This window comes from Cupressus sempervirens, chromosome 8 (genome assembly GCF_028749045.1).
Source record: "Cupressus sempervirens isolate cs-2001-9-10 chromosome 8, ASM2874904v1, whole genome shotgun sequence".
In the NCBI taxonomy this organism is placed as follows: Eukaryota; Viridiplantae; Streptophyta; class Pinopsida; order Cupressales; family Cupressaceae; genus Cupressus; species Cupressus sempervirens.
In genome coordinates, this window is record NC_143125.1 from 113102370 (window position 1) to 113116762 (window position 14393).

At 35.2% G+C, this 14393-nt stretch overlaps 1 protein-coding gene across 3 annotated transcripts in view; it reads right to left on the reverse strand.

Annotated features, from left to right (window-relative positions):
- LOC149541838 (Plastid-lipid associated protein PAP / fibrillin family protein) overlaps positions 1-14393 on the reverse strand; it is a 178211-nt gene that overhangs the window by 117059 nt on the left and 46759 nt on the right. For all 3 annotated transcript variants that reach the window (XM_089796914.1, XM_089796915.1, XM_089796913.1), the window contains exon 2: positions 4984-5037. In XM_089796914.1, coding sequence (XP_089653040.1) covers positions 4984-5037 — 54 coding nt within the window. The remainder of the gene's footprint in view (positions 1-4983; positions 5038-14393) is intronic.

Here is a 14393-nt window from a genome sequence, read left to right on the forward strand (position 1 = left end):
CTCTTCCAAGAATGACGTCATATCCCTTTTTCTTCAAGGGGATTACTACGAAATCCAGCACAAATGGTTGTGTCCCGATAGTTACTTGTTGAGCCACTAAGGTGCCCAAGGATTTTATCCCCTGCTGGTCGATGAGGAGTAGGTTGAATGTGGACGGCCACAGGGTAGGCTTTCCCAATTTTCTCCACGTCTCCCTGGGAAGAATATTTACCCTGGACACACCATCCACGATGGTGTCTGTCAGGATGGTTTCGAGGATTCCCATCTTGACCACCACCAGATGACGGCCATTACTGTCAGCAACATGGGATCTATTGCGAACTTTCCTAGTACGGCTAGTCGACCTTTCGTCTCTTCCATATGTGCGTGGGTGTTCAGTAATGTCGTCCTTAGCTGCAGTACTCTTTGTAAGAGGTCTTGAACCCCAACAGGCACCTCCATTTGTAGGATCTGATTGACCAAGTTGTTTTCTCCCTCCGATCGTCAAGGAATAGCATCTTTCGTATCCTTCGCAATCTTCATTGCTTTCTCTACGTCCTCCCGTGCCTCCCACAACCTTTGCTTCTCCATGCGGGGGTCAGGATAGGTGGCCTGCTTAGCTGGGTTGTGGGTGACAACCAGAACCTTTTCCCCATCGATGTTAATGAGATTTACTTATTTCAGGCAATTAGCATCTTCCTAATCTCCCAAACCACACCATTGACATAATTTCTACGGAGTGTCATTCTTTGAACACTCTCGCGAAGTGGCCCCACTGGTTACATGCCTGGCATTGGATTATGGGCCTTCCTTTGGAATCATATTGTATTTGATTTCTATTGTCATTCCTGCCCTGTCCTCGACAGTTGTTCCGATAGCCGCCGAATGTGGCATTATTGTTGCTTGGGTCTCATTGTTTGTGCCAAACGTGGATGGTTGTTCTTGTGTGAACAATATCTGTTGGCTCCTAGTCTTCATGTCAAACAGACATTCCTTTGTAGAGTGCCCTAGGACTTGACAAATATCACACATCGCCTTCTTGGGACACGCTCCCTTTGAATGACCCTTCTCTATGCAATTCGTGCACCAAATTTCTCCTTCCTCCATGCGGCCACTCATTCCCATCATGGATTTGAATTCCTTGTGCATCCGTTCTAAGTCTTTTTAGAGTGCTTGCACTTTCTTGCTGGGCTCCTCGCTGTCAGCACTGCTTCCCTCGTCGGAGGATTCATAACTCTTGGAAGATGATGAAGATTTACTTCTCTTCTTCTTTGTTGTTTTGCTTTCACTTTCTAGATTTAGGGCATGGTCGTATGCATCGATGTAGGACGTGGGCAGAACTATTTTCATTTTTCTTCTCAATGCTCCGCGGAGGCCTTCTACAAACCAGCATTTCTTTAGTTTGTTCGCCAGTTGAGTACTCATCCGGCTAAGATCTTTAAGCCTTCGATTGTAGGCTCGAACAATGTCCTTCCACTGTTTGCAATTGTAGATTTCTACTACAACCTCGTTATCATCCCGGAGCAGCTGAAACTCTGCTTGGAATTCTTTCTTCAGAACATCGCATGTGGAGATCTTTGCCTTGTCCATGTCGGAGAACCAATCCACCGCTACCCCCCTTAAGCTAGCAAGAAATTGGTTCAACCATTCATCCGCATCCGTGACCACATTGGCAATCCATATCGTTTCACACGTATGGCAATGTCGTACGGGATCTTCCTTCTCATCGCCCGTGAACTTCAAGAGTTTTTGCTTTTGAGACATAGTGCTTCTTGCCCATTGATTACCACTAGATCGTGTTGCTGAACTATTAGAAGTTGATCCCGACGGGTTACTCTGACCACCATGCAGTGTCGCTCTGGCACTTCCTTTCGCCCCGGTGTCTTCTGTCGACCTCGCCTCTTCTCCTACTTTAGGTTCGCTCCCGTAGTGGTGTATGTGATAAATGTAAAAATTGCTCCTTTGTCTCCTCAAGCACTGCCAATCAATGCTGTGTTTCCTCAAGTAACTCCTCATTGCTCCATCCTCGCCGTTCCAGCAAACTGAGGCACCCTCCGCTAGTTCTTGCGAACCCCGCTATAACCACCACACTAGGTGATTCCTCCAGCTGCCCTTCAATCCGTTCCCTAGTGAATTGTCTTATCCTCCGGCAGCGTTCGGCTTCGCAACAACAATTTGTAATTCATCAATTTCTTCCCGTAAGTTCCTATTCTTATTCAAAAGATTGGGCATTTGGCATATAGTACCATTATAAAAGAAAATCAAAATAGAACACTCTTTTTTTTTTTTTTTTTGTATACATCATGTGTTGACTTATGCGACAATTACAGATTTTTGAGTGCCCTTGACACCACGGTGCAACTGCTCATGGTTCATTTTTTGACGGCGTGCATCTCTTTCCTCATAGAATTTCTTCAGTCTCCTAACGGCATTCCTCGCATTCAACTTCCTCCCAGTGTCTCTTCTGTGCCACGTAGGCTTGTGCGATCAGACAAGGAAGTTGGTCTAAAAATTTGTTCATAGTGGGGCTTGCGTGCATATCATCCCACATACTATCTGTCCTAACCACATTCTCCATGGCTTCCCTCCATACAAAAGTTTCCAGGCCTATGCGATACAGAATGTGAAAGTTTTGCGCTACCTCGTGCTCTCCTTCAAAAATTTCTATTTCGCCATCATCATTTGTCTTCTAGTTGTCTTGTACTGTTCTTCCCATTTATCTTCGTTCTTACATACTACCCCGAATTCAAACTAGCAACGACGCCAAATGTTCAGCCCGTGGCAAACAAGAAAGAAAACATATAATCAATGCAAAGTACTATTCATTATCAAATGCTTTTCCGTACATAACAACGATATTCTGTACAATGATAATGATGCCAAAATACATAAGTGTCCACAATATTTATAATGTCCAAAACGGTGCCAATGAAACGACACAACCATCGCCGCATCGGTAATTGTCTAACTACCCATTTTGTCAGACAATAATTAATGTGCAGTAAATGCAAGAATGCTCACTTAGAAGCAACCACTGAATGTTGCGATAGAGCATCTTATAAAATGAGGCTCGATTATCTAAAAATATGAGCCTGAAAAAGAGTTATGCGCATGGAAAGAAGGTGCAAGGTGGCGAATAGGAGTTACAATCATGAATCAAAAAGCAAGGCCAAAATAATGAGTAAAAAGAATACAATTGATGGACTCTAAATAATAATTCATTGTCATAAGTTCGAAATGATTAATTATTTACCATGTTTTACTATAATGATACCTATTTTATTTACATATATTTGTATGTGCTATACACATACGTAATATTCCAAACATACATATTTTTATGCATACATTGTATTTTAAGTATACATATGCATACATATACGTCATATTTGAATATATGCATACATACAAATACATCTATGTAACATGTACAGATGTATGTAAGTACCATGGGTACCATTATACTAGAACATGTCTGACATTACAAGAAGGATTTGAGATCGACTCATTTTCTCAAAGGTAACATTTGTTTTTAATTTGCTTTATATCACCAGTGAATATTTTTATATCTTATTAAGCTTGTTGACCTAGTTAGGTCATGGTGGTCACTTGATGTATGTCTAGTTTGTCCTAGCTTGTGTTCCCTGACCATGGCGGTTTAAATTCATGCCTATTAAATCTAGTAGCAAGATGGTGCTCTCGTACCCAATTCCATCTCTGGCAATGCTTCCCTTCATCGCCGCACTACCTGCAAGAAGAATTAGCATGGTGAAAGCATACTTCCGCATCAATCAACCAAAATTAGTCAACATAACTAATAACCAAATTAACTGTAATAGAAGGTAATTTAACAAACCTCTTCCTCTTCGCACGAAACATAACGATCAACAAATATTTCCATTCATATGAACTTCAAATTTGAGTAACTGATATAACAAACTATTTGAAATAATAACGGTTAAATGAATTTTTCAAAATCAACAAAATAGTAGATTTAACATGGCCACTTTTAACAATCGCACAGTTTGTTTAGGAAAATGGAAATGCAAATAGCAATGTCGTAAACCAGGTTCAGAATCATAAGGTAACACAATGTTTCTATATAATGGCAGAATGTACAACACACACACAGTGAATCTCACATACAACATTCATACAAGATACACACTGAGACCAAAGACAAGCAACAAAATAATGAATAAATGCTTTTGTTCAGCAACTACAAGTGAAGATTAATGTAGCTAAGGAATATAATAATGGAAAACCTTGACAATAAGACCCTATTATAAATGAATTAAAATGTAGTCCACCGTTAAAATCCAATAAAACTTCTGGGTCTAGGTGGACAATTAGTTAAAAAAGTAAAGAAAAAGGTGATAACCTAATTTAATTTAATTAAACTAGAAAGATTCAAGATACCTTTAGGGTCAAACTGGTTAATTTTCTTTTGAGTTGGTTGATACCTCAACTTTATTTAAATATTTCCTACAATAAACAAAATGGCTAAAGGGAGCATCATAATTTTAATGCTCGGCATTCAGAGGGATTGCCTAATACACCTACATCACACAGTAGAACACAGAATGTAGAGGAGATATGGAACAGGGGAGATACAAAGCAATGTGGCAGAGAAATCCATAGATGAATAAAAGATGAAGGCTGAGAAGTGCATCCAAATGCAACACAAAGGAAAATCATCCAGAGAGAATGCTCAAAGCTTTGAAACATTAAGTCAATTACACCATTCTGTGCCAAGGATTTCAAGCAAATGAATAGATCATCCAAAGGGATGTAGTGTAATTGTTAAGGTGGAGCAATTGCCGTGATGATGATCTCAATTCAGAATCAATTAGTCAAGATAACTTTGATGGGATATATACCCATAATCCATAGACAAAGTTTCTAAACTGGAAATGTTCTAGACAGGTGTTTTAAGTTCAACAAAAATCACTAGAAAGAACTTAGTCAGGCCATCATTTCTATGAGTAATACAACCATACCGACCGGGTCCAAAACTCCAGCTGCTGATTCAAGTGCTTTTATCGATTGCTCCACATCCTGTACAAATGATCAACTACTATGTTAGCCCCTCTTTTACTCTACATGTATGTCAGAATAATAAGTGCTAGTTCCCATATATTACTGTAATAACTACAAGGTTAGCCACGGTCTGCCCAAGGCAGTATTTTATTGGTTATTTTGCAAATTAGCCACATTTTCAAAATTAAATTCCAGGATTTACAAATTTCCCAAACAAAACAAAAATGTTCCATATTTTTTAATAAAAATTTAAAATAGCATATTACTAGTTTAGATTAGATTACAAAAATATTATATTCTATGTTTCCACACATATCAGTCCATTATATATTCCTCATTTTTCAAAATAAAGATATCTTCCAGCTGTCCTGTACTTCTTTAATCAGCGAAAATAACTGCTAGTAAACTGTGTCAGATATGATGTGCTACTTCTTACAGACTATTTTAATAATTACAAGATTCGATTGAGCCTAAATCACTGACAAATTTACACTTGTATTAGCTACATCCCTAGTTAAAATGGTATATTGAATATTCACAACATAGAAATAAAGAATTGATTTTACAAAACAATGCACAAATTAAGTGAAACCCCAGATAAACTATGAATAGTCAATTCCACATTATTTGCACATATCAAAATATTGGATCCAAAATAGTTATGCCTCATATTTGAAGAAGCCCAAAACATTATTAACTATAAATACCTTTAATATTTTTTAAATTAAAAATTTGTGAAACCATTTCATACTTTATACACCTGACATTATCACACAACATTATTAATATTATTTTTTTATAATAATTATATAGAATATTCCATCTATCAAACTAGTGGTTCCCAATAACTTGTCCCTCATAAGATAAAATGGTCTAAGTTAAGATCCATCATGTGAGGTGATGTTCACAGCAAAAAAGGGGATTCAAAATCAGTGTTACACGGGGACTCACACCCCCCTCCCAAACTTCAGAGTACTTGTCACCGAGACGTCCCGCACTAGGTACTTGTGTACCCAAGTACCCCCACCTTCGCCATTTCGCAACCATGCTGCCACTGGAATGGGGACTTGGATTTATATTTGAAATTTGATTTTTGAATGTTACTATTGGGTATGTAATATGCTACTATGCTGAATGTTCAATGGTTCTAATTCATGTTGCAATTTTGCTATGTTCAAGTATTTTAATTTGGTATGTTCTACTGAAACATCATTTCATAACAAGCATTTCAAGTTCTATATGTATACTATACAACACCCCTCTTTGCTCCTTCCTCCCCTTGCCGCCGTCCCCTAGCCGTCTCCCTACTATCCCAAAAATGAGGCCCATTTTCCCCTTGTCCTAGAAACTTGTCCCAACATACCCCAGTACTGTTGTTACATTGTTCAAAATAGAAAAATGCACTTGAGGAGATTATCAGTTCTAGTAGAACAATGACAAATTTTGAAACAATAGGACATCTGTTAAAATTCAAATACTGATAAGAGATTTAACCAATACAAAATTAAGCATTCAATCTAAAACTAATGATATCTATTTGAACAATGGGTATGTTGAAGATGCGGAAAAAAAATGATATTATAAGAATTTCATGAATCCCAAACTAGAGCATACCACCTACTTGCATAACATTACCACAATCAAAAAAAACATCTTTGCAAATTCAGACCATAGCAACAAACCTATGTTCCATTGGAACAAATCCCTTGAACTTATTGTCTCACTCCTATCCCTGCTATAGTACAGGGATGCAGAGATGGTGTTTTTCTGTCCCAAATGCTGCACCTAAATCTTCAAAGAAAAGGGGGACCATCCTTGAAACAACCACTCAACACAACATGTGACTTGGGTATGGAAATCCATGTCGGGGATGATTAGGCCATCCCTCAACAATTCTCAGGTCAAACATTAAAAAATAAACAATTTTTTTAGAAGTTCCTTTCATGTTGTTGTCCCACATGACTAATAGAATACATTAAAAAATTCAAACCCTAGTTTAGAAGATAAAGCACTAAAAAGAGACTAAAAGAGTTCATTCTGGCATTTGCTAAGAAGAGGAACTTGAAGAAGTGAAGGAGCAGCAGCTTGTGAGGAGTGAATAGCAATTAAAAGAGGAACTTCTGGCAACAAATCTTCTCCATTAAAGTTTAGAGGTATGTTTTTGATTTTCTATTTGTTTTTGGCTATTTCTTTTTTTTTAAATTATGTTTTGTAACACACAGGGAAGGCATTAATTGAGTTTATTATTTTTATTTTTGAACTTACAGAACTATTTCACATTTTTTTTTATTTTTAAATCATTTACATATCTTGTGCTCATCCGAGCAACAACATAAAACTTACAACCTTATTCAAGCTCCTTACAAGCAACCACACTAGAAACAACAATTGGAAGACCAAGAGTCACAACTTAGAATCCACCTTTTTACAATGAGACAAATTGTAATGACCCCTTTTCAATTCTTTAACCTGATATTCAAAATTGGGTATAAGTTAGGAAGTCATTCAAATTAAACACGCCTTGGATCCTTATTGTTATTTAAAGTTTGAGGAGTTGAGCATTATAATTAATTAATTTAATTTGTTTAGGAAGTTTCACCTTATAGTGCCAGGCAATCTTCTCTCTCCTGGTTATGATCATCTCGAGACGGTAGATTGACATTGCAGAGAGCGCATGAAACAAACTACAAGCGGCTCCCTGGAGGATACCGTCAAGTGCTCGAATTTACTCCGCCTCTCCCTCCACCACCTCCCTATCTTAAGATGTCATAACTCAGATGAGAGCAAGACTTTCTGGATTATAAGTTGAAAATACATTTTAATGATAATCCTTAAGATTGTTGTTAAGTATAATGTAACAATATCTCATTATTGTCATGATTGTTTACGCATTATTACTATTTGAAATATTTATCATTGTGTGCATATATATATGTTTAAATATTTATATAAATTGATCTGATTCCATTCTATGTATATTCATGAATTATTTTTACCAATTTAAGTTGATGGATGAAAGAGCTTTTATATTTGATTAATCTCTATGTAATACATATGCCACCAATCGGTAATACGTGTGGCTCAATTATAACTATTAATAATAAAATCCATCAGCGATGTTCATAGCATAAATGTTATTGCAAACTTTGAAAGCATATTATCATGGCCGGATCCGAGTATCGTACCTTGTAGTAAATGTTTGCAGGGCTGTCAGTCTGCGGCACAGAGTTAATTATCTCTTGGTACGCTGTGTGACCGGTTGTCGGGAGGAAGATTTTTGAGCGTCGAACGCAACTTGTAATATTATTATTCTTCACTCTATCGCTTGGTGGTTTATACTGTATTCACCACCATTTCTCCGTCTTTTTGTGACCTAACCCTAATACTGGTATTTATATATCCTTCAGCATTCACAAATGTAAAGTCATGTCTCTTAAATATGATTTGATTATAGTTTTAACTTTCTTATTCGCATAGTTCAATGTTTATAGTATATTTTATTTAGTAAGCATTATTAGATTTATGTAGTAAACACTTGTAATCATATGTAAGCATCAATATAATAATAATTAGTAGATTAGGGTTTCCTTGGATTAAAAGGATGTTTTTAATAATCAAATTAGATTTAGGTTTATTGAACATTGATAATATTTATAATAGCAAGATTTATATATTGGAAGTTAATGATATTAATGTATTTTGAAATAATAATATATCTATAATTATGACTGTTCACGAGGGACTTTGGAGATTATGAATTTAACATTAATAATATTTATTATAACTTGTATGCTATTTGATTGAAACAATTCAAATTATTGCCATCATAGTAGTATATTGAATATATCAATCTTAAATATTTGAACTTAATATATTACATTTCTGATAAAGGAAAACATATTAATCCAGGCTCATTACACAAATACAACTAATAGAAGACCAAGAGTCGCGACTTAGAATTCCACAAAGATGTCCCTCTCGGGATTTGAATCGAGGTCTCCACAATAATAACTCGTTGCTTCAACCAGATAAGCTAAACCCCTTAAACTGAAATATTTCACATTTGAAAATCATGAGCAGCAATAACAAGGGGAGTAGTGATAGTATTGATGTTGTAGTGGAAGAAACTTAGACATCTCAAAGTAAAAGACCTAGTACTAGGGCAGTCATAGCAGGGTCTTCAAGTAATGTGGTCTTAGTAAGGGCAGCAACCTTTAACCCATATGAATGACCTTCCAAAGCCCTCAAAAAGTTTGCTAAAATCCCATTCAACCCCAAGAAATCTCTTAACCGTATTGGTGTAGCTTCTTCAATGAGTGATTGTCGAAGTGAGCTTTGTTATCGGAATGAAAGTTGAAGGCACTTCCTGTAGTGTGACTTTCTCCGATAGCTTATGTTGGTGTAGTTTCTCCAATGACCCTTAACAATATATTTGTGTTCAAAGAATGTTTTGAAGGCTAAATCGACAAGTTGTAGAGACAAACATATGGGGATCACTGGTTGACGTTGTTGACTTTACTGATGTGGTTTTTAGTGATTAATTGAAATATATGTCTTATGCGTTTGTTCGAAGTTGTTTTGTCATTTAAACAATTGATCAACCAAAATTAGAATTCAATTGTCACATAGTGATGAATAAGTTTGAAGGCTGAATCAAACACTTAGATTGTTAAGAGGACCAGTTGTGAAGAAGAAACTGAACTAACTTAGAAAAGTTTCAAAAGTGAATTTTGTTGGAACTTTTTCGTAGAGTTGTTTGTTGATCAAGGGCTATAAAACCATCAAAGAGATGTGTATACCTGTATGTAAATTATTTTACTGTTATACAATGGAACTCTATATTGGTGTGTCGATTTGTTACCCATAAGGGTTTTGCCATAGTATATATTTCTATTCATTTTACAATTATTTGTTCTGAATAGATTATTCTATTTATCCATTAGTGCACATCTTGATGTTTTATGATTTGCAATTCAAAGAGACATTTGCTAAATTCCCTTCTTAATTGACATTAGGAGAGCAATATTTGCACTATGTTTTACTTAAAGATGTGTATAATGGAGGAATTAAAATCAGGGATTTAAATAGAGAATGTATCTTTTATTATGAAGTAATTGGAAAATATTTGCTTGCTATTAACAGTGATCAAGAGATCAATTTATACAAGAGATTGTACGATGTTTCCTTAAGAAACAATTGTATAGAGAATAGAAACATTCTATTCTAGAAACAAAAAACTAAATATTAGAAACATTCTAATATTCACAGAAGATTACAATAGATAACCATTAGATACTAAATAGAGATAATAGAAACTATCTATTTTCATAACACCCTCCCTTAATGGTTAATCTATCCAGAGCACGAAGCTGTCAAAAAGCGTAAGAGGCAGATTCTATCTGCTTAGAGCACTCTGCACTATTCGCTATGGGCTGCAAACCAGATTGCTTAGATAGGGCAGCTAAGCACTTCTGACATTCAACCTTCATGTGACCAAACTTGAGGCAATAGTTGCATTGAATGTTCTTCTTCCAGGAGCCTTTTGAATTTGGAGTAGAGGATGTCTGTTGAAAAGACTGTTGATGGTACTTTGGATAACACTCCAAAGCTTTGCAGATGAGCATAATGCTCCAAAACAAACCACAAAAAGGCGTGATTTTTAGGAGAAAATCGAAAGAACTAAACATGATTTTTAGGGTGAAAAATCAATCAAAACCCAACATGATTTTTGGGGTAAAAAATAATCAAAACCCAACATGATTTTTGAGGTGAAAATCAATCAAACCCTAACATTACAAAGCTTCATTTTTTAGGAAACAATTACAAACCCACAAAGGAATCCCACACAACTTTGCGAATTACAGAATCAGAATTTTTAAGGGGAATTTTATAGAAACCCATTAAAAAAAATTTAGGGAAAAAAATATGAAACCCCATCAGAAAATTTTTTTTTGAGGGAAAAAACTATGAAAACCTACTAGAATTTTTAAGGGAGGCAAAACACAAGACTTTGCATGGTAAAGCAACACATGTAAACAACATGCAAGTGCATGCAACCCTCAAAAAGTAGAGACCCAAAAAATATGACGAGTGACCTAGAAGAGAGCTCGAAAAACTCAGAAAGAATATGTTGTCGGTTTCTACATCAGTTGCCTCGAAAATTGAGGCACCTAGAAAAAATAGACAACCCAATTGAGATCTCAAAAAATCCACCAAAAATCAGAAGTCAACGGATTTAGATCTCTCATAACAAAAACCCTAATCGGATTATAGAGAGAGTTGGAAGCAAATATGCATGTAAATAATTTTGAAAATAAAAGGTAGATAGTTTCAACCAAGAAATTATAATTATTTTTGAAAGTATTTAGAGTATATGCTCGGATACCATATTACGAAGTAAGTGGAAAATATTTGTTTGATATTAACAGTGATCAAGAGATCAATTTATACAAGAGACTGAACGATGTTTCCTTAAGAAACAATTGTAAATGATAGAAACATTCTATTCTAGAATGAAAAACTTAGATATTAGAAACATTTTAATATTTACAGAAGATTAAAATAGATAACCATTAGATACTAAACAGAGATAATAGAAACTATCTATTATCGTAATATCTTTCTCATAGGGAAGGAAGTGTCACGCCCACTCCCATTTCAGCTAAAGGAAAGGCAAAGAAGACTAAGAGAGAAACCAATGTTCCTAACTTGTTTAATTTGCAAGCACGAGATGCGATTAAATCATCTATTGCTAAATTTATTTTTGGTCTTATACAATTCCATGTGTCACGCTCATCATGTTTTAAAAAATGTACAAACTGTTAAAATTTGGATCTCTGTAAATGTAGTAATATTGTCATTATAATTGATATTTTTCAAATGCAAATCCCAAACTCATATAAATATAAGAGTAGGAGACATGTCTCATGAAGAGACATGTCATTATGATTGATCATTATTAGTTAATATATATTAACAATATATATATAATATAATATAATTTAATGCATATGTATAATATATTATATATATAACGTAATATATATTATATATATAGTATAATTATAATCTATATATATATATATATATCAACATTGCATCTTAAGATTAAATCAAACCAACTGAAGCTATAATCTTAACACTCCCTCTTAGCGAGGGAAGATTTGTTATGGAACACAATATGCTCTCAAGCATATGGAGATACATCATCTCAATGTGATACTTACAGATATCAACAAAAATTCATCAACTCACACATATATTAACATATATTACATATGGAATTTGCTTCAATTCACTATGAGGCTAAATTTCTCAACCCTCCATCTTTAACAAAGGGAGAATTATAGCAATTTGATTACAAGATTTAAACACCACCTTAAGCATAGTCTATGAGAGACTTAAGTTATGGTGCCCAGCAAGATCCAGCCTGAAGAACCATAAAAACTTTCATAGTGTCCAGCAAAATCCGGCCCAAAGAACCATGATAAGTTCGTTATCAACGTGTCTGACCCAAAGAACCAAGATAACACTTGCTCCAACACATTTTGGTGTTAGGAGATAGGTCAACTATTGATAAGATCGTCACCTTACAATAGTTACCTTCTATTCATTATCATAACTTTCGGCACTCTGGGACAACAACTTAATGTAGTATGTTATGATAACAGGTCCAGCTATTGATAAGATTGTCACCTATCAATAGCTCCCCTCTAAATATATACATCAATGAAAGATTGTCATCTTCCATGACATAATCACAACAGCATCATGAAGTAACTCACATGATATCCACCATGAACCAAGTCAGAGGGTGGACCCACCATAGCTGCTACTAGAGGGTGGAATAAGGGTTTTCACCTCAATTCTATCTCATAGAGAAGAATAAATTACAATAAATTTTACTTAGAACTTTTCCTCGTAGAGAAGATATCATTTACAAAGGATTGCACCTCAAAATTCTCCCTCTGAACATTGATCCTGGGAAGTCAGGTCCTCTTAGTTACTTCCTCAGAAAGTTCTCTTCACCCAAGGATGCATGTCGAAGTCACTATGAAACTTTTGATTTTCTAGTAATAAGTCAGTACTTCCTCATGATGCACTAAAAAGTAGGCCCATCAAAATCATGTAGTCACACACATGTATTTCTAGAGTCCCACTGAGTATCAATCTTCTAAGCTCCTGTGTTGCCTTCGAAGAACTGTCATACTCCCTCTTAATGTAGAAGAATCAGATAATCTCAATCATCAAAGATGTTACTTGAAGAGCCTCATTTTATTCATTTTGATCATCAAGTTCTTTGGAGCTACTTCCATTAAATTGAGAATGCACAATATCTGGTAGCATGTGTAAAGTACCAACTTTCTTTTCCGGTAAGAACATCCTCAACCATAAAGGAAAAGATCAAGGCAAATAACCTTTATAGTATGTATAGAAATACAAATAAGAGAGAGATAAATGTAAAAGAATAAGAATACTTATCTACACATGAAGATTCAAAATTGTCTTCTTAGATTATTTGAGGTTCAAGTGGGAATGGAACATTGACTATTATTCCCCCCACAATGTAAAATTTCCACTCGTTCTTATATTATAGAGTTTTTAGTCACAATCAAGTCCAATGAGAGACAATTAATCAATTTCCACTCATCTTTGTGGCTGCATTAATAGCAGTTCTCTGTGGCTGTGTTAAAAGCATTAGTTCTTGTATAATCATCACTGCCATCGTCCCCACATTTGCCATCAACTTGACGTGCTTGGCTATAGCATGTTTATTTTCTGATCGTAGAGTTTTCTAATTGTTTGACGTTGGCATATTGTTTATTCCAAGTTTGCAAAATGTATTGATCCATATTAGCAGATCTTTTAACAGATGCCAAACTGTAATTTATACTAAGTCCACAATGTTTTGGATTAACATCCAATTATAATGCCCATATGTTGTTTATGGTGGCAGGAATAACTAGTTGAAAGATTGTGCTGCCTAGATAGAATTCTTCAATTTTTGACACTTATTACATAAAAATGCCCCTTTTCCATCCTTAATGAATTAAGTCCATTTGTTGCAGTTTGAGCCCTATTAGATAGATCATGTCACTGATTTGGAAGTTTCAAACATTGCGATAGTTTTCAACTCACAGTTATTCTTTAGGCATCAATCTTCAAGGTACTTTCTTCATTTCAGGATTTGATCTGAATATCCATTGTCTTTTGTCAAGAAGTTTATAAATTGATTAATTTCTTTATAGTCAACCATGACTATCACTTGTGGTTTGGCTATCAACCTTTGTTCAAAGTTCCTCCTCTATAATATTTGTCTTCATACTTGCTAAGGACTTAATAAATTTATGCTCGATAAAATGATTTTGTATGCT